Here is a 24,900-nt window from a genome sequence, read left to right on the forward strand (position 1 = left end):
CAAATTGTTTAATTATCAGTTTAAAACAAGTCTCAAATAGGTTGCAGTTTGGCGTCATGAATAATATTTTAACAATAATACCAACCATTTCTGTAATGAAAGAACTGGCAGCAGTTACTTAATTGTTAACTGATTTGAACTAATCAAGCAAAGTGATTCATTTTATTAGTCATGTCAGCAAAACGTACTGGTAGTTTAACTTGTGTGTCCCCTATGATAGGTTCTGAAAGTAACTATTTACTTTACAGCCAGCTAGGGCTACCGTGACTTCGATACCAGTTCCTAAACGATACGTTTTTTTTAATACCAATTTTATAAAACAAAAAAAAATTGCATTACACGTTATGGCACAAATCTTTTTATTTATTTTTCAGCTCCTACTACGTGAGCCCCGTCTCTGTGCGTAACGTAGAGTTTTTCTTGCATACCTCTACAACATGTGACATTAGACAGCCAATCACAAACATTATTAGATCTTGGTAGAAGCATGCTGCATGCTAATTGGCTCACTGACGCTGATGAGATTTTCTCCTTAGGTATTATAATTGGGTATTGAATGATGAGGCATTTTTCAATACTCAATCCATTTCAATCAGGAGAGACTTCGTTGCAGATATGCAAAGGTTTATTGTACATCTGCATAATGAAATGTACAGAGTTTTTGGAGATTAGACTCCATCGTTGTAAAATAATTGTTTGAAGGGGTAGAGAAACAGGACATGTCCCCCTGATGGAGTCTAGACACTGGTGGTGGCGGTGAAGGAGCCCGAAGACCAGACCGAAGGAGTCGACGGAGTGTTCTGCTGGAGGAGATGCCGCGGGAGATGGTGACTGGAGGTGGAAGAGGAGGAGGAGGGTTGCACTCTTTGCCTGAAATGACAGCTGACAGCAGCAGGGGGAGAAACAGATTTAAAGCAGGGATGTAATGCTGTGATTGGCTCGTGAAATTCATGGCCGATTCTGATTAGTTTAACTGAAAAGTGAACACCTCTAAACAGCTGATTTGTTTTAGGAAGAGAGAGCGCTGATTGAAGTTATTTGAAGTCTTCCTGAAAGAATTTACGCTGAGCTCCATTAGAGGCAATTTGGTCGGTGCCTATAAGTATTGAATTCAGTACCCAGCCCTATAACCTTAGCTTGTTTCACAAATAATTGTGTGTATTTTGTCAGATTATTTGAATTAGCAGGCTGATAATAAGCAAAAGGCTAACGCTAGGTTAATTTAAGCTGTGTGCATCACTTTTTAGTTTCCCCTGTGAACAGTTTCCGTTGTCGTCAATGCTTCTTGCATACTTGCAGCATGTTTCTGTATTTGGTTGTGTTTTCTCTATTTGCAGCGTGTTAAGCTATCAGGGCCACCGTACAAAAAAACATTTTCCCCACTATTATAAATGAGGCGCCTGTAGAACTGGTGACAGGACACCTTGAACTGCAAACAAGATCAATTATTACTCTTTGGATTATGAATTTTTAAACCATGAATGCTTTATATTTGCAAAAATTTCCTAGAGCCTAGAAAAGCTATTGTTATGTATGTGATGCCAGGGAGAGAAAGAATAATGAGCATGTGCAGTGGGCCAAACAATGCCAGAGGAAACCAGGAATCTTTTGGTTTATGTGGTTGGTGAGCAATTTTCATTCAAATGAATAAGCTCCATCTTGGAGTATGGTATGCAGTTCTTATAATACATCGACGCATTGAGGGTTTTGCAGAATCTCTACATTGTTGTCTGGTGATGGGGTTGTGACAACTTTAAGTTAATTGTGACAGTGAGTCAATCCATACACCTTACATATCTGATTAGTGTATTTCAACACTAGACGAAGGTTGATTTTAAGAAGTTTTGCGTTCAAAGGTGATTTGCCTCTGTAGTGGCTATTTTAAACTATAAATGAAGTTCCTAAATGAACATATACGGTTTCTGTCTGGCGTAGTGCTGTTCTTTACACTCTCAGAATTAAACACTGATGATTTTGCCACTCGCCAGCATGCGGCAGTCAATCTTTTCCCATATGGCTCTGAACATGCTCACAAGCTGCTGTCAGCCAGTGACTAGATACCTCCTACACCAAACAGTGGAAGTGATATGGGCCTACGTTACAAGTCCAGCAAAACAGCAGCAGATGGTGAATATTCTGGATCCACGAGCCTTTGTGCTGGACACCTCTGAGAGTCGACTGAGTGACAGCTGTTTCTCAGTACGTGTCCAGTTACTGTGCAATCAACTGTGGATCGGGAGAAATTACCTGGAGGGTGAATTGGCTGGAGGTTTGGCAAGAACATCTTAATCACAGATGAGATGTCATCAATATGCAGCCTTAGGTGTATCATTAAGTGATAATGGCGTGGTCAGAATCAGCATAGGTAAAGAATTTGGTTGTTTTTAGAGGACTGGATAATAAACATGAACTAATATGGATATGAAAGGTACAATTTCATTTTTAAAAGGAGATTAATTCATATTCAAAGTACAATCACTGAAATAGACTCGTTGGGTTCTGCTGTTTTTCCGCAGCTGAATGAAACCGTGACTTTATGATTGTTTCATAAAAATAGATATATATTGTACAAGGCCTTTCAAAGCAGTCTAATTACAGATTGTAGTCATAGCTACAAAGGTAATGTGCCTGATTTGGTTTCCTATACCGCTGGACCACCCTTAAAGGTGAGACGTACTTATAATGAAATATGGCTGCATGCATCTCACCTGCATGAATAATGATCAGCATGAGGAAATAAAGCATCTGAGCCATCTGAACAGTATGATTTACACTCACTACCACTTACTGTGGGAAGACCTGAAACCATACGAGCTAAACTAGATCATTAAGTAACTTTCACCATTTTTATCATCACATTTTCAGTATTTTTAGCCCTATTTCCTCTATTTGTTTTCTCAAAAGACAGGAATACAGCATGCACTACTTAAGGTGTATGACAGTTTCAGATAGAATACAAGAAATGTGCTGATCTGTTTAAACGCTGATTTTAGTGTGCAAAGTATAATTTTAAGCAAATTCTGTGTTATAAATCACTAAATACATTCTTCTTCTCTTACTGCCTTTTCTTCCTTTCTTCTACTTCTTGATTTTAATCTGTGCCATGTTTGAACTTTGTTTTGTAAACTAAGCCATTAACTTGACATTGAATCTCAAAGGTATCTGGAAAGCTTCTGTAATTCGTTAAATGGCTTCACTAAGTGCAACATTACTATCGATTCTTATCAGTCCATGTGTATCAAATAAACACAACTATGAATCTATGACATGCATTTACAACATGTCTCCGCTGAGCCTAACATCAGTCAATGAAATTACTACTAACAGCGACTGCCAAACCCCTAAACTAACAAGCATGAGCGGAGTCTCTACTCTACTGAGACTACAATTAACAGAACGGCAGAAATTAACACAGTGACCAAAGTGTTTCCCACAGAACTGACATTTTCTTCTGGTATGGTCTACTACATGTGATAAACAACAAATATGTGTTGTAACACATATGTGTAACACAATATTTTTGACTTATTGATTCATATATTCTTATTGATTCATATTCATATTCCACATAATATATTTCACAGCAAGGGTACTTATCTTAAACCATGATCTTTCCCTAAACCTAATTAAGTCCGTTTTGTGCCTAAACCTAACCAAACCTTAACCAGAGCATTGTCGCACCATAAAACAGATGTATTTGTCAACAGTGATTTGTGACAGTTTGGAAAGGACACACTAAATGATTTCGTCCTGTCGGAAGTGGCGTAAGATCAGAAAACTCTTCTGTGTGTTTTTCTGGTCTAGAGGGCATGGACACACAAAGTATTGTGTTGTTTAATTTGGACTGTTAATAGTAAGCTCAACTGTCTTTATATTTATTTTATGTAACTTTTCAACCAACTCTATTTCAACTTTGATACTTCTTTTATTAATGCAATGCAGAATCCACAAAACTCTGCTTCATCTTTAGCAGAGAATTCCACTTCTACAATTGTATACTTTTTAGATTTTTCTTAAGTTAGGTAGTTTGTCTGATTACAATGCTAGTCTAATTATTGATTGGTCAATCAGTGAGTAAGTTAGTCCAAAAAAATAATACTGGCTTGGAGGATGTTACAGCACAGGACTTTTCACATCCATTCTGTGGCTGTATTTCAGCAATATGTCAATCAATGTAACAAAGGATCCCTGCTGGGAAGAGTTGTGTAGGAGGGGAGTCCTCCAACAGAAGGGAAGAGGAAAAAAGGGAAATTGCGGGAGACACAGGCAGAGCCTGTTTCTCAACTATGAGATACAGACGCTGTAACCCAGGAAGCGCAGGATGTCGCTCACAGTTGTGAACGAAGAGCCTGGCTGGTTTTCTCGCCTCCCTATGTTTCCCACTCACACCTCTCTCCTTATCACACAGCCTCACATCGCAGAATATTCCCAAAGAGATGTTGCTCGGTGACAGTCGGTACCTTTTGTTTTGAATATGTGGGAAAAGATGGTAAAACCCTATGCCTGCTTTGTGCATCTGCCACTCAAAGCGAACGCTTACCCTTTGGTGTGAATGGGAGGTGGGAATAAAGCAATCTCTAGGATCTCTGAATGTGATCGCTTGCAAGTGTGATAAGTTTATAAGAACAGAGAAGATGCTGATGAAGGTGATACGAGAATGTTAAAACAAGAAACTGTTTCCATTATGAACATAACATGTTGAGTTAATGTCAATGTTTCTTTTAGGCTTTGTTCCGGAGAAAATTGACTTTTCAGCTTCTCTTTGTTCTCCAGCAACTTTTTCTTCAAACACTTGTGTTTCATTGTCCATAGAACGAATTCTAAAGTTGTGCCCTTAGAAACCGTACTGTTGCATCCCCCTGTATTATACAGTCTTCTCCAATCTTTTGACGACATATTAAAGCATTCCCCCGCCACTAGTACACACAATCACACACACACATCACATACACTCATATCACGTTCATTAAAAGGAAAGATGTAAGATAACGTAACCACAAGCTGTGTGTCAGTGTGTAAATTTGACTCTCATGAGCACATAACCCATGAAGCCTGAACATGACAAGCTTCTCTCTCGACTCTTGAATGTTCTCCATTCATTAACGCTCATCTCATTCAGGCATCTTTAGAGAAGTGAGGGTGAATGATGTGGAAAGGGATGCAACAGTGGATGCCTGCAGGGGGGAAAGAGTAAAAGGGTGTCTTTTTCCTTCCTTTGGAGGTAAATGAGAGAGACAGGGAGGAGAATAAAAATTAGATGAATATGTTTCTTCTCACTAATATCACACTGCTTTTTCACACCTAACTGCTCCAGCAATGCTACATTATTCAGTGTTTGCACAGCCAATCCAGGGCTTTGTGAGTGTATGAGCTGCAGGAAAAATAAAAGACAGAAAGATGGTGGGGCTTCAGCTCACACTGAACTGGATGCTGTAGTGCATCATCTGATTTTTAAAACCATGCATTAAGCAGCCAAAGATTACTTTTGAGAATACAAAAACATAACATAACTTACTATTCAAGTGAAGTCATCACACTGGACTAAGTTCAAAAGCCAGCAGGCCCACCTGCTGTGGCACCCTGCCACTGCCATTGTTCTCCACAGACATTTTGAGAAGCACATCATGGGACACAACAGCTCTCTGTGTGTGTCTGTTGGAGAACCACACTGGGAAAAGACAGCTTTAAAGAAATGTGTTTGATGTTATACAACACAGGGATACAAGCTTTCAGGATTTTTCCAGTTAAGTACCACTGACTGCAAGAAATGGGAGTTCTGAGGTGAAGGGCTTTTAAAAACGTTTGCTGACAAATTGCCTACAAGCCCTCTAATAAGAGCCACATGAGTGTTTTCCGTCCTCATATCTAAACCACGGAACGGTCGCGGTTTTAAGCATGTTAACATTGTTAACATTGGTGGCAGTTTGGTTAGGTTTAGGCACAAAAACTACTTAGTTAAGTTTAGAAAAAGATTGTGGTTTGGGTTAAAATCACCTGTTACTACATTTCTGGTTACGCACCTGACGCAGAACGTGACGTAGTTCCGTTTGTTGTTTTTTTTTAAAACTCATCGTTACTTTATTTACCTGCTTTCTTACACGGCATTTGGTGCTGTTATAGTTTGTCACCTTACTTCCTGCTTAGCTCCCGCCATAATTACTACAGCCGATAGAGGGCACTCTGCTCAACAAACAACTTATGTGGGTGTTTTTCGGGGGTTGGACAGTCTCCAAATTAGAGTTTGTTGCTAGTGGCAAACCTACAAAAAATGGTTACAGACAAAGCTGCGTTTTAGCTTCTTTTTTAGCTCATTATTTTGGTTTTACAGGCCGTAACTTAATTCTTGGTTCAGTCTCACCAGTCTTATCAGCTGTGTTTCCAGCAGCAGCAGCAGCAGCTGTTTTCATCAAGAAAGCTCTGATAACCTCGCTGTACACTACCTGCTCAGCACCAAACAGCAAACAGACACAGTTATACCTCTTTCACACCACCTACCAAGGTTGGCCAAGGGTTGTCTGATCAGGGTTCAACCCTTCTGGTGACTAGCTGGTGAACATGGTGGAGCATTTTGCTAAAAAGACAGATATAAACAAGCTAAAAAGAGGATGGATTTTGGATTTAAATTCATCAGGTAGCCAGAAACATAAGTTCAAATAAATGCTTATGTTGCTCTGGGTCTACTTGCTATGGAAATAGCTTAGTACCTGTAGTTTGTAATATTTGTAATATAGTAATAAAATGCATCTCATTGCCCACATCTCCTATTTTCTTCCTCCCTGTCTCCTCTGTCTCCTCTGTCTCCTCTCTCTCTCTCTCTCTCTCTCTCTCTCTCTCTCTCTCTCTCTCTCTCCCTCTCACTGCTCCCAGAAGGGCTGCTGTTCACCGCAGAGTGCCTCCTGCTTAATGGTTGATGTGACAGAGCCCACCACAAGATGATATGTAAGCTAGAAAGGGACTTCTTCGGGGCCGCCACGGTTGTGGGTTTCATTGCAGCCATGACCAGACTGTCCCCCCAAACCTGACCACTAAATGATTCATGAGGTGAAATGCAAAGGGAGGGGCGTTTGGGCGAAGGGGTGAGATGTGTGTGATTGCATTTTTGGTGTGTCTGGGCCTCTCTTGTGAGTGCTGTATTCCTAATCCTGACACGCAAGAGAGAAGTCAGGGGAGAAGGAGGGGACAGTGTTTGTTTGAAGGAAAAGCAGAAATGTTAATCATACAAGCAATAAATCAGTATTAAGCATGCATACACACTCCTGGCTTCACACGCTCTTCAGACACATGACAAAGAAAGCTGGGTGTGGCTGTGGTGCTTGGGGGGGGGGGGGCAGTATGGGTATCCCCACTGGAAAAGCCCTGAACACAACCTCCCCTTCCCCCTTTAAAACCTTATATATGATTAAGGTGTGTCTTGAGGCATTGTAGGGCAGAGGGACGATTATTAAAAGCTGTGTATGTTTCCAGACTCTGTATCGTGTGACCTGGCTGTTTTTGCAGCTCTAATTACAGGAGATCTTCCCATTTTTCCTTCCAAGAACCTGCCAATAAAACAAGCCAGGGACGCAACTGTATGAAAAATTAAGATCAATTCTAAAACAGCTCGAGGACAGTAATGGAGAGATAAGAAGCGGAGTAATGCATGGCATAAAGGAGCGATGATGCAGGGAGGAGGAGCCATCTTTTATTGATTCAGGCTTTAATGTACATTATGTACAAATTGGCTCAGGATGGCCCCTCATGTGAACTGAACTACTGCTGTGCAAACAGATTGGAGCATTTGTATCAATATCCACTTGTGGGCGTATGCGGGTGTGAATATCAAATCAAATCCAATTTATTTGTGAATACATTTTTGGTTCATTTCACCTGACTCGCTCGCTCCATGCATCTTTTGTTTGTCAATCCAAAAAAATGCCACAGGAGGAATCTAAGACTCTCTGCTTAGCAAGAGGACTAAGCTTCATTTTGTTCTTGACAGCTGAAGAAAAACAAAGTGGGGGAAGGGGGGGAGGGGTGGATGGATACATCAAGAATGGAGTCCTCCTATATATCACACAGGTAGCTCAAACCCTGACAATCAATAATCTGTCAGCCTTTTCATAGCAACAGGGCAACTCCCATGAATCAACGTCCTCAGAGATGAAACAAAGATGTATTTCACAGTATGTGTGGCAGTTTCTTGTGGCTAATTGATTTTGTTGAATTTCATTAATCATATTTACCACCTGTGCTCGACTGTGTCAGTGACTGTTGCTGTTATTACACTACCTGTGAAAGTGTGATAGACATACAGTGTGTATTTGTATGCACAAACATAGAACCCCATCCCAGTACAAAGCCTGCTCAAAGTATGCCTTTGTTGAGCACACACATAGCAAAATACACACATAGACACACACACACACACACACACACACTCACAATCTCTCTACCTCACTCCCTTTCCACACATACAAACACACTTGACACATGCGTATACATCACCGTGTCCCTTTGTGGACCGTTGCCATGCAACATTTTTCTGATTGGGTTAGTTGAGCTCTGGTGCATATGCGCACACAAACACACACACACACACACACACACACACACACACACACACGTTCTGGCTGATGAGGGTTAGATCACACACACACACACACACACATGCTCCTTTGCCATACCCATCCTCCTCTCCCATGGGACACAGCTGCACTTCCGAGGCCAAGGATGGAGTGAGGGGAAAGACGTGGTGCTTTTCCTGGAGGAGGGAAGCTCTCTGAGCTCTGCTGCTCAGCGCAGGGTCGTAGCTTATCTCGACAAGCTCCTTGGATATGTTGGATGGTTCTTCGGTTTGAATTACTGATGCATTTACTTAGATGTATTCAACCTTTTTCCCCGTCTTAGAAACTGTAACATGAAATCCTAAAACCACCTGGAATTGTCATGATGTGGTTAGGATTGACCAATAAAAGACACAAAATATAACTCACTTTGCTTTTTTGTTCATAATTCAGTGTTAATTCCTCTTGCTGAAAGTTTAGACCATTTCTGCACAATGCACCAAGTTTCTCTCCTATTTTCCATTTCATTTCTGTTTGTCTGGCTACAGAAAGATACATTTAACTTGATAGGACCTCAGGTCTACATAACCCACTGGAGAAGAACAGAGTTGTTGCTGTGGTTGCTAGAGGATGTTTCACTTTATTGGCTGTAATGTGACTTGAGGTTTGTGTTTGTTTCAGGAGACGATCTCTGCTCAGACTCAAATGTGGCCTTTGGTGATCATGTAAACTCATCTTTTAAAGGTAGATTTAAGCTTTATTCTGATGCAAACAAAAGACTGTAGTCAAGATGTGTAACAAGGCTACAACTGGTTCTCTACTGTTGCTGTACTTTCTTTGTCTCACAACACATGCATCATCTTAAAAATGACATATTTCAAAGATTAGACAATTATTAGAAAATGTTGTTTACAAAAATTTATTCATACAAATCTTACAACACTTTCATAACATTGAGAAACGTAAAACCCCATATAAGGACTCCTGTGTGTATAACCATGTCACTTGTACTAAGGTTCACTTTTAAAACACATTGTTTTCAGATAGATAAGAGATTAAACATTGAAGTAAGGCGTTTGGCGCTTTCAGAAATATTAACAACAGGCATTTTCTATGATCGGAACAACATCTCTGTCATGTTCTGAAACCCTTTTATTCTGAATAGTGATGCACATAGTTGTAAATAATATGTTGGGGCTATTTTCTGATTAATAAATTACTGACCAATATCAAAATAATCAACAACACCTCATAATCAACAGCAACAAACACCGGTCATTGTTCACAACTCTCACAGGCACTGAACACCCGAAACTCATGCACACACACACACACATTGCCTGCTCCATCAAAATATACATTCTCTTCTTTTTTTCTTTTTATAATCAATAAATCATTGGCCATGCTTTAAAAAGAAAAAGCCTAATTCTACTACTCTTGGGCAGACTAAGCTGAGCGATTAAACAGAGTCAAAGGGAGTTTCAATGTAAGCTAATGGACTGCAGCATTGTAGGGCCACTAAAATTGCCATCTGTCACTTGTGGCGAATTTTTTTATCTCATTTTTTTTTCTCACGTTGAAGCAAGGCACCAAAGCCAAAAGCAGTTTCCAGCTCCACATGCGCGTTCAGTCACTCCTTCACACAAACATTAAATGCACACACACAGACACACACACACACACACACACACACACACACACACACACACACACACACACACACAAAGCCTGTAGGTTAAAGCCAAATTGAAGGAGTGTATTGATAGTTTCTGTGGTGGAATACAGGCCACTGATTGGATTGGAGGGGTGCATAAAGCTGCTTTTGCATAATATTGAATAAATACTTAAGATGTCTCCCCAATAAAAGTCAGTGGGATATCCCTTTCCTGTAGGGTTAAATTTCATTCACCTCCATTCTAATGCCAGAGGGAAAGAGGGAAACTCAGTGTCTAGCTTCACTCACGTACTGTTTATCCTACTGCTGGTACCAATGTGAAGGGAATTCAACATCTGATATTTTCTATCAGACTCATTGACCCTGATGTCACTTTGCCAGGTGAGGAGAGGCAGCGGCGCTCTCGCCTCTCGTTTGTTCCTGTATCCAGGTGTGACAAACTCTTTCAGGCTTGTGGGTGCTGTACTGTAACTTGCCTCTTATGTAACTTTGTTTTCTCTCACTCTCGCTCTCTTTCTCCCTCTCTCTCACACACACACACGCACATTATCTCTTTGTCTCCTGCTCTCTCTTCCTCGCCATGCATACCTCGCTCTCTCGTTCTCTCTCTCTGACCCAACACTCTTCTCATCTCTTTATCACATCCTCACTGCACAAACCTCGGTAGACATCTAACACAGATCAGCTCCGTCTCAACAATGAACCACAGCACTGTCAAGTCAACTATTTAGCACGGCGATCTAGAAGCAAAATAATCTTTAAAAACTGCTACCAGGACAAAGGCAAGGGGGTCCAGTGTATTTATGATATCCACAATGACAGCAGCAGGGGAGGTAAAAATTCAACAAGTCAGTGCAGTACCAGTTTCCACCACCTCTAACCCTCCTTGTTCACATTTCCAACACATCTGAGGGGGGGGGAGTGGTGCTGAAATAGGCTGAGCACAGCCCACCTCCCAAATAGCACAATCCAAAAAAGCATGATGGCATGCAGTTTCTAAGCAAAATTAGCAAGGTGTCAGTTTCCACATGCACCCATAAATAAGAAGTAAGAGTTAAATATCCCTAACTGTAACTAAGATGCTACCTTTTCTCTCCACCTCTTGTAACAAGAATGCTTAATTTCCTGCATCTTTACATGTTCTGGGTCCATTCTGAATATTCGTAGTGCTGCCCAAACACAGTCAACTGTTGAAGCACATTCTTCCAAATAATTCTGTTGACTGAACACAGACAACATTGAGATGAATATGTGCACTGTGTAATTCCTATACTGTACATAATACACACATGGAACATTCTTTACATGGTCCTATCAAGCACGATTTATCGCCCTACAGTAAATGACTTTGAGGCAAGTGAGCAAGCAGTGTTTGCAGCATACTGTTACCAGCCACTTGAGTGCTTCTTTTGTATCTTTAGTAAAGGCAATAATGCCCTCGCAAAAGCCTGCAATTAAATTTCTGCTTAAAAGAGGGTCGGATTTTACCACCAGTTACATGAATGGCCGTGTAAGTCGATCAGTTTTTCTGTCAAATGAGAGGCTATTCAACAAAAGCCATCTGAATTCCCCTGGAGGGGCAGCGAGCTATACAAACCCACAGAGCTCCCATTAAGGTAGCAGGAGGAGGAAGGGGGGGGGGGCAAGGGCAACATCTATCATTTAGGATAAGCCGGATATGCCTCTCATAGCATGCTCACTGCTTCTTTGGGCCTGTTTGGAAAACAAACAACACTAAAAAAAAATAGAACGTTGGTTACAAAAATAAGTATAACATTCAATACTTTGATTGTCTTTTTAAAATCTATTTATTTTCTGCATATGTAGATGACTTTTAAAGATTTCAAGCGCATAATATTGAAGGTGCACAATTATCTTTTTTTTTCTTCAAATTTCTTCTTTTTTTTCATCATTTTGATTTGTTTTCCACATCTTAACATGAAAATAAAATATTGGTCCACAAAGTAGGCTATAACTGTGCGGTTTCAAGTGCTTTTGTACAAAAAGAAAAAAAACGATATTATTATTAAAATATTCATTTTAATGGCTTTACTTCATACATAAATACATGTTGAAAGAACACAGGCGCAATCCACTGGTTGGTCAGATATATCTGAATGACTTTGATTTAACGACTGGATGTATATACACAGGAGGGCAGTTTGGGCGCTATAACAACGCTACAAATAGGCAAGTCGGCGTCCTTTGTTCCTAACTCTCTGTCTGTACCTTCTTCCCAGAACCGCTGCCAGGTATTTCTGCACGGCCATCTGCTTTCTATAGCGACTGTAGCTGTCGGTGAAGATCCCATCTGAATGTCTTTTGGATAAGGGCTCTGACTCTTCCTCCATGCTGTTGTCTTCACTGAAAAAACAAAAAAACAAATAGCATTAGTTTAAAGCTGGAGCCTTCAACTTCTCAATAGATTTCTGCTCTTTTTGGTTTGATATTTTAGCTTTGATAATCTCTTTATCTTGCCGTTATGTAAAGTTGCCTACAATCAGTATTAATGAATTCTCTTTTTTTAATCTTTTTTTTAAGGGGGCGGCAAGCAAGATAGTGTAAAAGAAACAGTGATTTTAATCGTTTTAGAAAAGCCATACATTATTAATTTGCAGCCAATTGCATATTCTGACATGCTTTTTTTCATCAGAGCTTGGGAAAACAAAATCAATGTATAGATTATTAATTACATATAAATCGAAGGGTATTTTAGTCTCAGAAAACTGACCCTCAGTCCTAAGGGAGGACACTAATCATGAACGCAGTGCGGTGCCACGCCACAACAAAAACAGAAACAAAAAGAAAATGTCTAGACGTTTTTAATAGAGAGATTAAAAACAACAACAAATGAAAACAGCATATAAAACGGTAGACAGTGATGCAGCAGCCTGGACTTGTGCAGCGGAGGAACATAAAAAAAATGATGACTGCAGGTGAACGCTTATAAGAAATGCCCTTACCCTGCACGAATTGTCATCAGAGAATGCAGATAATGTCTCGCTGTTAACTGACCCAGGATCTCCCTCAAGGCTCTATCTAATTCTTCCTCAGCATGCCTTTCTGTTCTGAGATGATAAAACGCCAAAACACATACATCATCAGTAACTAAAAAGCGCACACAAAATGATCAAAAGTAGCCTAAAATGTCCCCACCCAACCGCAGGTTCAATATCACATCAGGTGCAATCAGATCGGAGCCTCATAGCCGGTTCACACACAGGCTATCCTCCCGTATCTGCCGAGCTTTTTATTAGCTATTATTTACAGTATTTGGATCCAACATTTTAGGCTACTCGGTATGAAAATAACACTGAACAAATAACATGAGAAACTCTGGGGGAAACAAAGCAAGCAAACAGTATCGCAAACAGCAAAAAAGTCATTAAAATGGAATCCAGCTCAAGCTTAAGCTGCGATCTGAAAGCAAATTTACCTCTTCTCTGGAGGGTAGTATAGAGTGTACGCGTCGTCGTTTAAGGATGGTGGGCTTCGTATAGCAATCTGATCGCTATCAAAACCCATGTCGGATAATGAATTCCCGTCCTCATCGAAGGCGTCGTTTTCAAGTCTGTAAAAGGGAGAGCATTAATCATAAATTTGATCAGTGCACAAGTGGGATGCAACAGTGAAAGAATGCCAAAATGCTTGCATCCGTTTCTAAAATCACTGGGAGTTTAAATGCATTAGAGATAAGAGAAGAAAACGAAGAAAAAAATGCATTATGTTTTAATGTCAGATGTTTTAAAAATAAAACCAGAAAACGAATTATTTAAAATGTAAACCAAAAAATAAATAATGGCTTAAAATGTTACTAGCTTTATTTTTTCTTTCTTTAAATAGATATTTTTTTCATCGGGAAAATCTGTAATTCCAACTTGGTGCTGCTGCTCTCAACACAGGCTACATCCTCATTAATTATTTAAGAATCGAAACAATGGGTGTGAAAATGATCACATTTAGTGTAAGCGTGGAGCCAACATTTTATTAAAAGAATGCCGCAATTGTAAAATAGTAGAATCAATAAGAACCACGCCCAAATTATGGATATGCTTTTCACAGAAAAACAAGAATAAATCTTATATGGATAGAGCTCGCTGATTCGTTTTGCCTCGCCTCTCCTTGGTGAGGCCAGCCCACCGTCATCCCAAGGGCTATCAGTTGCATTGACTGCACTCTCATTTTTAATAAGGGGAGTTCTGTGAACCGTCCCACCGGACAGATACCTCTATGCAATTTCCATTGTCATTTTGCACACAAGATTTACATGTGCGTATGGTAAAATAACTGTATTTCCTTTTGTCATTCCTCTCAATTCTGTGATTTTAAATTGCGGGCATAGTTTGTGCGCAATTACGCACACTTATTAGAAAAAAGTGCCCACCTCCTTAAATAGGATATGATCATTAATCCCAATGGAATGCCATCATTGAACAAAAATGGTGTTAAAAATACTATAATCAGGTTATAAAGACTCATAAAGCAATTACACCTACCTAATTTTAGGGTAACTTAGTCCGATAGGTGTGCAGAAGACGCTGTAGTGCATTAAGATTCCGTAGACGAGCAAGATTAAAGTCGCTTTACTCGAACTGGCCATGCTGTTAGAAAAACAAACAAAAAACAGACGTAACATTTAACAGGTTAGTCACTCCTATAGACACAACATGCTCGCTCTTTGTTCTGTCGAATTCACATGCTGTGCTAATTCTCTTATCACAAGCTACAAAGCTGGACCGAATATAAGCCTGTTTAATATAAACACAGCGTCCGTTTGCTCAAACCAAAGATCTGTTTTCTTAATCCCATTTCGTAAAAGTTTAACTGTGGAATTGACACCGAACCCTTTGCATGCAGTGCCAAAGTTATTTTTAAAAAAAACAAACAGCTCCCCATGCAGTTAAAAAAAGAATAATTTCCATTACTTTATCTTGCTCTCCATCAATGAATTTCTCCGAGATTTAAGACAATCCGCAGATAAAGCACATACCTATAGCAGGAAAGCAGGGAGAACGCTGTGCTGTAGGATGTGATCCGGGCGCGGCTGTGGTAGTGTGTGTGTGTGTGTGTGTGTGTGTGTGTGTGTGAGAGAGAGAAAGACGGTTTCTTTCTCACGGCACTTATTTCCTGGCTGAAGCGCCTCCGTCGTCTCCTTATGTTCCCCTCAGTACAGCCTATCTCACTTTGAGGTACAATTAATAGGACTCAACCAGTCGCACAGGCAAAGTCGGAGAGAAAGTGCGCTGTATGTTCGTCTGCATAGCGTTGCTCTAAACTTTTGTCCTGTGCTGTGATTGTCTTGGATTTTTATCCATGTATCGTAAGCCTTGCCCCCCTTTCCTCCTTCCAATATGTCACATTAAGGATGCTATAGACGTCATCAATTTTGCCTCCCGGAATATAAAAGTACACTTCCTTCCTCATCGATGCATCCGCCACTCTCCCACACACACACACACACACACACACACATACACACACACACCCCCCTCCCCCCCACCATCACCACCACCTCCCTCCTAAAATGAAAGTTTACTCTCAAACTTTCTTCCTTTTGACAAGAAAAGAAAAACAGAAATGTGTGTTTGTGTGTGTGTGTGTGTGTGTGTGTGTGTGTGTGTGTGTGTGTGTGTGTGTGTGTGTGTGTGTGTGTGTGTGTGTGTGTGTGTGTGTGTGTGTGTGTGTGCGTGCGTGCGTGCGTGTGTGCGTGCGTGCGTGCGAATGCATACAACACATGAACTTTACACAGGACAACGTGACGGCCAATACAAATCAATGTGTCCCTCGACCGCGACGGCTTATTTCCCACCGTCATCAAGTCCAATTAGGCTTTTATGATTATGAAAGAGCTGGGAAATGATCACCGTTGTTGTTGGTGGTGCTGCTGGTTGTTTCGTGTGACTTGATGGTTCTGATGAAAGGGTGGTCAGACATCCGCTGACCAAGTTCAAGGCCTCTGAGGAGTCAGGAGCTGTCCAGTGCTGAAACCAATCGTCTCGAATTACGGCTTTCTGTAGGCTATTTAGGCTACGGTTACTTTTTCTTATCATTTATAATAATTGATCACTGGATGCTGAGAGGGTATTTTAATGGCCGTGCAATGACAGCGCGAAGGCATCGGCCTATCTATTAGATTGTTGAAATACAGAGGCACATAATCTGATTTGAAGCTGGTGACGCAGGATGCGGGTTCAGAGAGCTGTCAGGCTACGTGGCTTTAAAAACGATTCACTCATTTTCCCAACATTGTTCTGAAATTGTCTCTATCATCATAATGCGCTGATTGATACGTTAAAACGAAAAAAACTCGAGAAAAGGCTTGTAGCCATACTGTTATATATGTGCTAATTAACCAAGAAGCATTCGGGCCTAATTCTTTACACCCTAATGAAGCCTCATTTGGCACATTTCTGGCAATAAGTCGAACCTTTTTATGCTTGCGCCTGCTCTTTAATATGTTACTTATTATTTGCTAATAATACAGTCAAATACAATCGTATCATATAAGCTTGATACTAATATTCATAGAATTGTTGGCTTACAGAGTGTGTGGAATGCAAGTTATGAGACTTTTCATTTGGAGGGTGGACGCCTATGTGAAAATCTAATTTGGTAGTCCTGTGTGGGGCCTCGTTTTAATCACCAACTCTAGGCCACCGCACCTTTTCATTTAGCTATGTACAACACTGAATCAGACCTATAGCTCAACAACCAATTGAAGAGTTTGGCAAAGAGGCGAGAGATTCACGTCAGCGTTTTCTTTACTCTGACGCAATATGACAAACAGTGCCTGTCACTGCCACAGTGGGCCTATCCACAACTTCTTCTTCGCGGGGCGTAATTCCTATGAAGAGTAGAACTTAAACCCCATATGTATAACTGGAGCAGACACACTTTAGGCCTGTTAGAGCAGGTATCGATGCAGCTCAGTAGCCTAAGCAAACGGCGCCATCACGAGGACAAGAAGAGAAACACGCGAGGTTCATTCATCACCGGTGCACACAGAGGGAACAGATGAGTCAGTAAACAGTACTGTCACATTTGGTCGTCGTGAGGTTAACGACCATAGCCAAAAGACTGTTGTGTTTTCTCAGCTTTCTGCTTCTCTTCACTCACAACGAGATGTTTAGATTGGAATTTCTTTACAAATATTTAAACTTTTTATTATTATAACCTTTATCAGGTCATTTAATTGAGATCAAGATCTCATTAGCATATGTGTAGAATCCACTGTTATTTTATTATCTTTCAAATTATTCTAGGAAAAGAGTTTGTTTGTAGAAAACTTTACCTAGCATAGGGAACTTGGGCTAAATTTCAAATTTCAATTTGTATTTCATTGTTTCATGTGGATTTAGCATAGGTTCATAAGGGCCTTTTTGGGTGTGATCCATGAAAATGAAGCAGGTTGCCATGGTGCAGGTTGGATGCCGAGTTGTGATTTCAGAGTGTTTTATTTAAAGTGCCCATATTATGCTCATTTTCAGGTTCATAATTGTAATTGTATTTTGAGGTTGTACCAGTTTACATGGTTTCATTTTCAAAAAACACCATATGTTTGTTGTACTGCACATTGATGCAGCTCCTCTTTTCACCCTGTGTGTTCAGGTCTCTGTTTTAGCTACAGAATGAGACATCCTACTTCTGTACCATCTTTGTTGGGATTCTCACATGCGCAGTAGCTAGGTAAGGATCACATCATCTAGCTAGCTGTTTCCCTAACTTCAGTCAGTACAAGGCAGGATTAGCCTGGAGACTTCTTCTAAACGAGGTCGCACTTCCAACTTTGTGTGGAATACCTGCAGAACAGGGACATGTATTATGGACGGAGATTATGGTGAACTTGTGTGTGTTGTAGCAGTGTTTTGCCATTGAGAACGAGGGGGCTAGCAGTTAGCCCCCTCATTTTGGCTAGTGACGTAGAAAGCCCTGCAGATTTTGAACAGCTCACCCGGAGACTGAAGGCAGGTTGCATTCAGAAACCTGTATCTCACTCAAAACAGCATGGATGTTTTTTTTTCCAAGTTTGTATACGTGTGGAAGCACCTGAGACACAAAATAACACTCCAAATCCCAGAAAGTGTTTTTTTTCATAATATGAGCACTTTAAGAGGTGACACTGTCAATATTTCACAAGAAAAAAACATTTATTGGAGAAAAATATGGACATAAAATAGTGTAGCAGAACTAGCCTACTTTCTTTCTTTACTATCTTATTTATCATCTTGTATGGAAGATTCAAAACTCCTAAATGAATCCATATTAAACAAAGTAATGAAGTGAAATACAATGCACATTGTAGTATATATTTCCTTTATAATGTATGCTTATATTTTAGACATGTTTTCATTAAATGATGACATACTAAATACATATATCAAGAAAATGCATATAACAACATATATTGTATTTCACGTTATGTCTTTGTTTGATTTTTTTTTTTCATTGTGGCATTTTAAATCTTCCATAATCTTGTGACCCCTCAGATTTATTTTGTGACCTCTTGGAGAGGTCTAAACACTCAGGTTGGGAACCACTGATATAGGTTATGACTCCACTCGCTCACACTGCTCGCTACCACCCCTCAAAGGATCTTAAATAACCTAATTATCCCACCAGTTAGATGTTTTATCAGCCTGTGAGTGAGTGAGTTTGTCCAATAACGCCTTTGGAAATTAATACCTCTTAAGAGTAATTAATACCTCTTAAGTATTTCACCGTTTGTGTTTCTGATTGCTCAATAAATACAGTATAGCCTTTAAGGGGGAGGGGGGGATGTCTGTGAATACTTCACATGTCTGTAATAACAGCAGGACAGTTGTGTGTCTGATATCTAAACTGTTAAAGTCAGTTGAACAGGTAAAGTGAAGATTATGTTGTCGGTAGGCACCTGCGTTTTTCATCATATCAGGATATATCAGGTAAAATCTTATGTGGAATCAGTTTGACTAAAATGACAAAATTGTGACTAGATTAACTGAAATGTTAACTATAATAATATGATTTGGGGAGCTCAAGCAAACAATGTCTTGCTTTACTTTTCACCCTTTCTCTAGTCTCGCATTGCCAGACCTTCTTCCACAGCGCTGCAAAGGAGGGTCTGGCTAGTCCACATAGCATTCCAGGATGGGAGAAAAATGTGCCCTGATTTATTGGCATTTCTTTAAACCAATCACAATCGTCATGGGCGGTGCTAAGCTCTGCACAGAGCCGCTGCAAAATAGCCTTGGGAAGGTGGAATGTGTACGTTCAAAAGTTGTTTTAGTCATGCTACAGAAAACTCAGATTGGACAGATAGTCTAGGTAGCTGTCTGGAGTTACCCTGCAGAGATCTGAGGAGCAGTTAACCATAGTCCTCATAAATCCACCGGAGTTTAAAATTCCACCACAAAGAAAGAGGAAGGAACGGATCTCGACGAAAAGACATGCATCCGGAGTAATTTCCTGCGGCACCGGAGCAATCCTGGAAGTGGAACGTCGAGGATATAGACTAACTGGGAATGTTGGTATTGGCAGTGGTACTCAAAACGTTTTTTTTCTATAGTAAATCTATTAACTATTAAACAAAGTAAGTCAGCAGTATACGGTTAAATTGCTTTGGGTGCGTTCTGGTAGTTTTGGGGTACAATGGTTCTCAAGAAAGCTGCAAGCACAATACAACAGGCCAAGCAATCTACCGTTTCGAACAGGCCCATTTTGAAAGTGTGTGTGTTTAGTACATCTTGTTTCCCACAGGGGCCACTTTATTGGAGGGGTCCCTCAGGGAAAACTTGCAGAGCCGCCTGCGCACAATGCAGTCAAAGTCAGTAGAGGTCAGCAAATCACTTCAAACTAAATCTCAGCCAATGTCCCATACATATAGAACATGCAGAGCTGTAGTATTGAGGTCATGATTTTTGCTCACACAAAGATGCAATCTAAAAATGACCCTCCCCCTCTCAAAATCCTACACCCCTTAGTTTTTGTATTTGTATTATCATATAACTGTCCATAGCAATAATATATATAACAGGCCCACTCTATTTCCCCTTGGGAATGTGTTGCACTTGGGACTGACAGAAAGTTAAATAGGCCAGCATACACTATGTGTAAACTGCAAGACTATATTAATTTAATAGAGGTATAAGTAAATATGAAGCCTAGTCCCATTCATCCTTTTAGACAACCTAGAGGGCGCCAGATGACAAAGATGCACATTGCGAGTAAGGTTCAAAGGTTAAACGCACGATACAACGTCGCTATTTATTTATTTATCTAATATTATAAAATAAAAAATAAAAAAACATTTTTACATGATTTGAGTGTAATATTGATAACAGTTTATCTATTTGGTACTGAGCCAGATGGTGGACTTTGTCCTCATTCTGAGCCAGTGAAGTCGGCCATATTGGGCACAAAGGGAAACAATTCGATAGGAGATGATGTGACGTTAAAGTGTTATCGGAAATAATACAACATGCCGCCATGAACCTATAAAATAAGAAGCCTAAATTTTCTTAGTAACCTAAGTTCTGGAGATGTTATTGGTGAAGTATAACTGAATTATTTTAGACAGATAATAAAAAGAAACATCAATTACAAAGCGTAGTGCTTATGTTCTTTTTACTATGCCACTGCATTTCAAAGTATCCATGCACAAAGTAATGTATAGCCTACTAGAGCTGAATTGATCAGTTGACCAACATTACACTGGTCTACTTCTATCTTCCATTTGCTGCAAAGTTTGGTTAAATTGGTCAACAGGTAAACATATACAACTGGTGACAGGGTTCACAAGTAGAGATTGCTTTGATTGCTTTGTTTTAAGGGATCACAAGCCAAAAAGGTTTGGAGCGTCTGTGTTAATCAGTGTTTCAATTGAACTGGGAAACCCGGATGTACGCGTCTATTCTGAGTACCTGAACGCAGCATTATTGCTTCTTTGGCCTCGTCGGCACTAGTCCCGGCTATTGTTGTGTGTCTTTCAGGGCAACACTGACCCATCAGCAGGCGGTGATTTCTGGATTTTTAACTGTTTTCCTTGGCTCTTACTCCGCCATATTACGCTGCCTTTGTCAACGGGCGGTGTGTTCTCGTTTGAAAGGAATATCAAGGATCCCGGCGGAGGACTTTGGGTTGGTGAAGTAGTTAATCGGTATGGGACAGACTGAAGACTGAGATTTAACGTTAGAGACTGCTTCTCTCGGCTGTTTCCACTTCTTTACATCGTCGACGTGAAACAAAAACGTGGAGGGAAAAAAAGACCACAGGACGCATGTAGCCGAAGTACAACACTGCAAAGGTCGCTTTTAAGGTAAGAAGTGCCCGTCAAAAAAGTCGCATTTTGTCTTGGAAGTGAGTGAGCAGGGCCTGTGACACTTGGGAGAAAGTTGGGAAAAGAGATCAGGAGAGTTTTCTCGGTGTGTTACATTGTTATAAAAGTCTGTTTCATTGTTAATCCTGAACCAGGACTCTTTAGGATTATTTGCTTCTACCATTCGATGGGAGAAGAAAACTGAGAAAAGACTCCCAACCCGTCCTGGACAATGCTAAATTGCTGCATTTGCACCGTTTTAGCCATGAAATAAACATAATAACAATTAAAATATTTTTTTTGTAACTTGTATAGCCTCATTTCAATTGTGTTGTAGAGTTTCTTTCACATAACAAATTGTAACCACTTACTCCATTCGTTCTGCCTCGCCCAATCTCTATTTACTTTCACACAATCAGCTGCTGTAGGCCTCAGCTGTTATAGGCCTTTATTGCAAGATTATGCTGTGTTACAACAGACCTTCCAAAATGTCAAATCCTCTGTAATTTAAGCCTTTTGCAGTACTTTCCAAGTCTGTTCTTGCATGCTTTTATTGTGGTGGTGCAACTGTACTTTTGATTTACACACACCACAAAATTCCAAATTCATGTGTGTAAGAAGATATAATTTACAGGAATGCTGTTGTAATGTAACGTGTGTGTGTGTGTGTGTGTGTGTGTGTGTGTGTGTGTGTGTGTGTGTGTGTGTTCATATCGTCACTGTCCCTGATTGTGCATGTGTCTGTTATGGGTGCTTATATACTCCGGTGCCACAGTAATCCTCCTCCACGGTAATCCCTCTGTTAGTACAGACCCAGTTGGCTGGACAGCCGTGTGTGTCTCTCTCTCACACACACACACACACACACACACACACACACACACACACACACAGCTGGAAAGGAGAGGGCTGTTGGCAGAGGAATGAGGAGCGCTAACAGGTGGTGCTGGCTGGGGTTCAGGAGACTTGAGTTTAACTGCAGTCATGAAGGATCCTTGCATACTCCTGAAGTGTCCTAATGGCACGAATGAGACTCTACAGTATCATCACAGTTTGCTGATTTGAAGCTTCCAAACAATCACATGTTAGAAAACTGAACAAACCTAGATTCCAGATATCCTCATTCACAATGTGGGCACAGAACAAGAAGAGCAATTCTATTTTATAGCTTGAAGATGGCCCTGTCTCTCTCCCAGCTTCACTCCAGCCATTGACCAGCACAGCAGGTGGCCTCAATGGCATGAATGGAGTCGGAAGGAAGTTCCTCTCTGGAGGGGCCAGCCACCTCCACTCACTATGACTGGCAAAGATGGCAGGCTGCCCGAAGATATCGAGCTGCGCCTCAGAGAGTGTGCCAGGGCCATTACTGAGTTACGCTTCAGTAGCGGTTTGCAGACCTTGGAACCTCCTCATCTCTCTGTGATTGTGGCCAGTTTTTACAGAGCAAGTCTGTCAACTTAGCTTTCAGGCTTTTAGTGCAATGGATGTGTCTTTCATAGCATGAGCAAGTTCAGCTTGTGGACTTCAGGTGCTGCTTTTTGTCTAAGACATATTAAAAAAAAAGATGCTCAATAGTAACCTGATGGTCTTCTTGTAGTGCTGAAATGATCAATAGAAAACAACATTGTAGTGAGTGACTATTCAGTGGTTTCAGCTTCTCAAATTTGAGGATTGGCTGATTTTCTCTGGTTAATATCGTTGTACTTTGAAGACTTTTGGACATTGGTTTTGTTTGTCGGACAAAACATTTGAGGATTGTGTTACCTTTTGCTCTGTGAAATTGGGATGCATCTTTCACCAATTTCTTACATTTTACCACCTAAATGATTTATCAGTAAAATGTTTTGTATGAACATTGTTTCAGTCCTGCTTTTCACTACTTTAATGTGTTTTTCTCTAATAGGGCTGAGTATCATTAAAAAAAGCTTTGATACTACTGCTGATACAATACTTCTTAAGATATATATCTGGCCTTCCCTGCCAACATGACTTTTCTTCACCCTGTGGAGCAGTGATGTAGCGTGGCACTGTAGTACCATGCTACATCACAGCTGGGTGTGGTCACAGTACAACAGACCACACCTGACCAAACCCAGCTGGGATGTTGAATGTGGTCAGGGTTCAACATGAGCGGACGTTGAGACCGAAAATAGCCCTGCATTTAAATTAAAAAAAAAATTAAAAAAAAATGCAAGTGGCTGGGTTGGTGGGGGTGTGTTGCTTCAGGTACCAGTCAGACAATGAGTGCAATGCAAAGGCACAGAGAGACACACTTTTATCTTTCGTTAGAAAGATTATGAGGTAAACGGATGGTGTGCTTGCATGTTCTGATTGGTTGAGTTGCTTATTGTGCTTCAGAAAAAGTTGAGCTAGGTTCAGTGTTTTTCTGCACAAGTGGAAAATCGGCAAAATCCTGCCTGTGAGTATTACAAAAATAGTGCAGTGTTTATGAGTCTGAGAAGCCTTTTAAACACATTAATCTATTACTGCCACTGGACTTTCTTGATTGTATATATCAAGGTACCAACAAGGTCCCACCAATGTTTTTGGTCTGGATACTTGCTTACACCTTTCAACCCAAAGAGGCTAGTGCAGCTATGCAGCCATAGAGGAACTTTGTCTAAATAATCTTAGCACAAAAAGTAAGAAAATTTGTGGTTGGTAGATTATTTTTCTGTGGTAACAATGCTTTTTGGCAATAAATCTTATACCGTTGGAAAGCCTGTTTAGTTCCCTTTCAAATGGTGCCCCATTTGTAAGGGACATGCATTTGTAGGATGAGCAGCAGCGCTGAGTATGTGGGTTGCGCCCATGAAAAATTTGCCAAATCTTCTCTGCCAATGCCAAACAGCTTATTCTGCCATTGACTCGTTTGGTGTTTGGTGGATTGGATGTTTGAAGTTTGAAGAAACAAGACATATTGGCAATTGATTCATTTCACAACCAGGAGCCTCAGTAGCGTGTGGAAGAACCATACACAGCCACAACAGCCTGGCACCTCCTCCTCATGCTGGTCACCAGCCTGGTCACACACTGCTGTGGGATGGCATCCCATTCTTCAACCAGCATTTGTCACAAGTCAGCCAACGTGGTTGTGTTGGTCACTCTGGCATGAACAGCACGCCCAAGCTGATCCCACAAGTGTTCAATGGGGTTGAGGTCAGGACTGCTGGCAGGCCATTCCATCCTCTCCACTCCCACATTCTGGAGGTAGTCTCTGATAAACCCCGCCCTGTGGGGGCGAGCGTTGTCATCTTGGAGGATAGAGTTTGGTCCCAGACTGTGGAGATATGGGATTGCCACTGGTTGCAGAATCTCATCTCTATATCTCTCTGCATTGAGATTGCCTCCAATGATGACAAGCCTCGTTTTTCCAGTGAGGGAGATGC

At 40.7% G+C, this 24,900-nt stretch overlaps 1 protein-coding gene across 1 annotated transcript; it reads right to left on the reverse strand.

The window, feature by feature from the left end:
* Positions 1-9,517: 9,517 nt before the first annotated feature.
* On the reverse strand, positions 9,518-15,483 carry adcyap1b (adenylate cyclase activating polypeptide 1b). Its single transcript, XM_078263710.1, has 5 exons — positions 15,209-15,483; positions 14,715-14,819; positions 13,655-13,789; positions 13,182-13,286; positions 9,518-12,582 (listed from the first exon to the last, which is right to left on the reverse strand). Exons 2-5 carry the CDS (start codon positions 14,816-14,818, stop codon positions 12,399-12,401), a joined length of 528 nt encoding a protein of 175 aa, XP_078119836.1. The 5' UTR covers position 14,819; positions 15,209-15,483; the 3' UTR covers positions 9,518-12,398.
* Positions 15,484-24,900: the final 9,417 nt, after the last annotated feature.

Source organism: Sander vitreus, chromosome 12, assembly GCF_031162955.1.
Source record: "Sander vitreus isolate 19-12246 chromosome 12, sanVit1, whole genome shotgun sequence".
NCBI classification, from domain to species: Eukaryota; Metazoa; Chordata; class Actinopteri; order Perciformes; family Percidae; genus Sander; species Sander vitreus.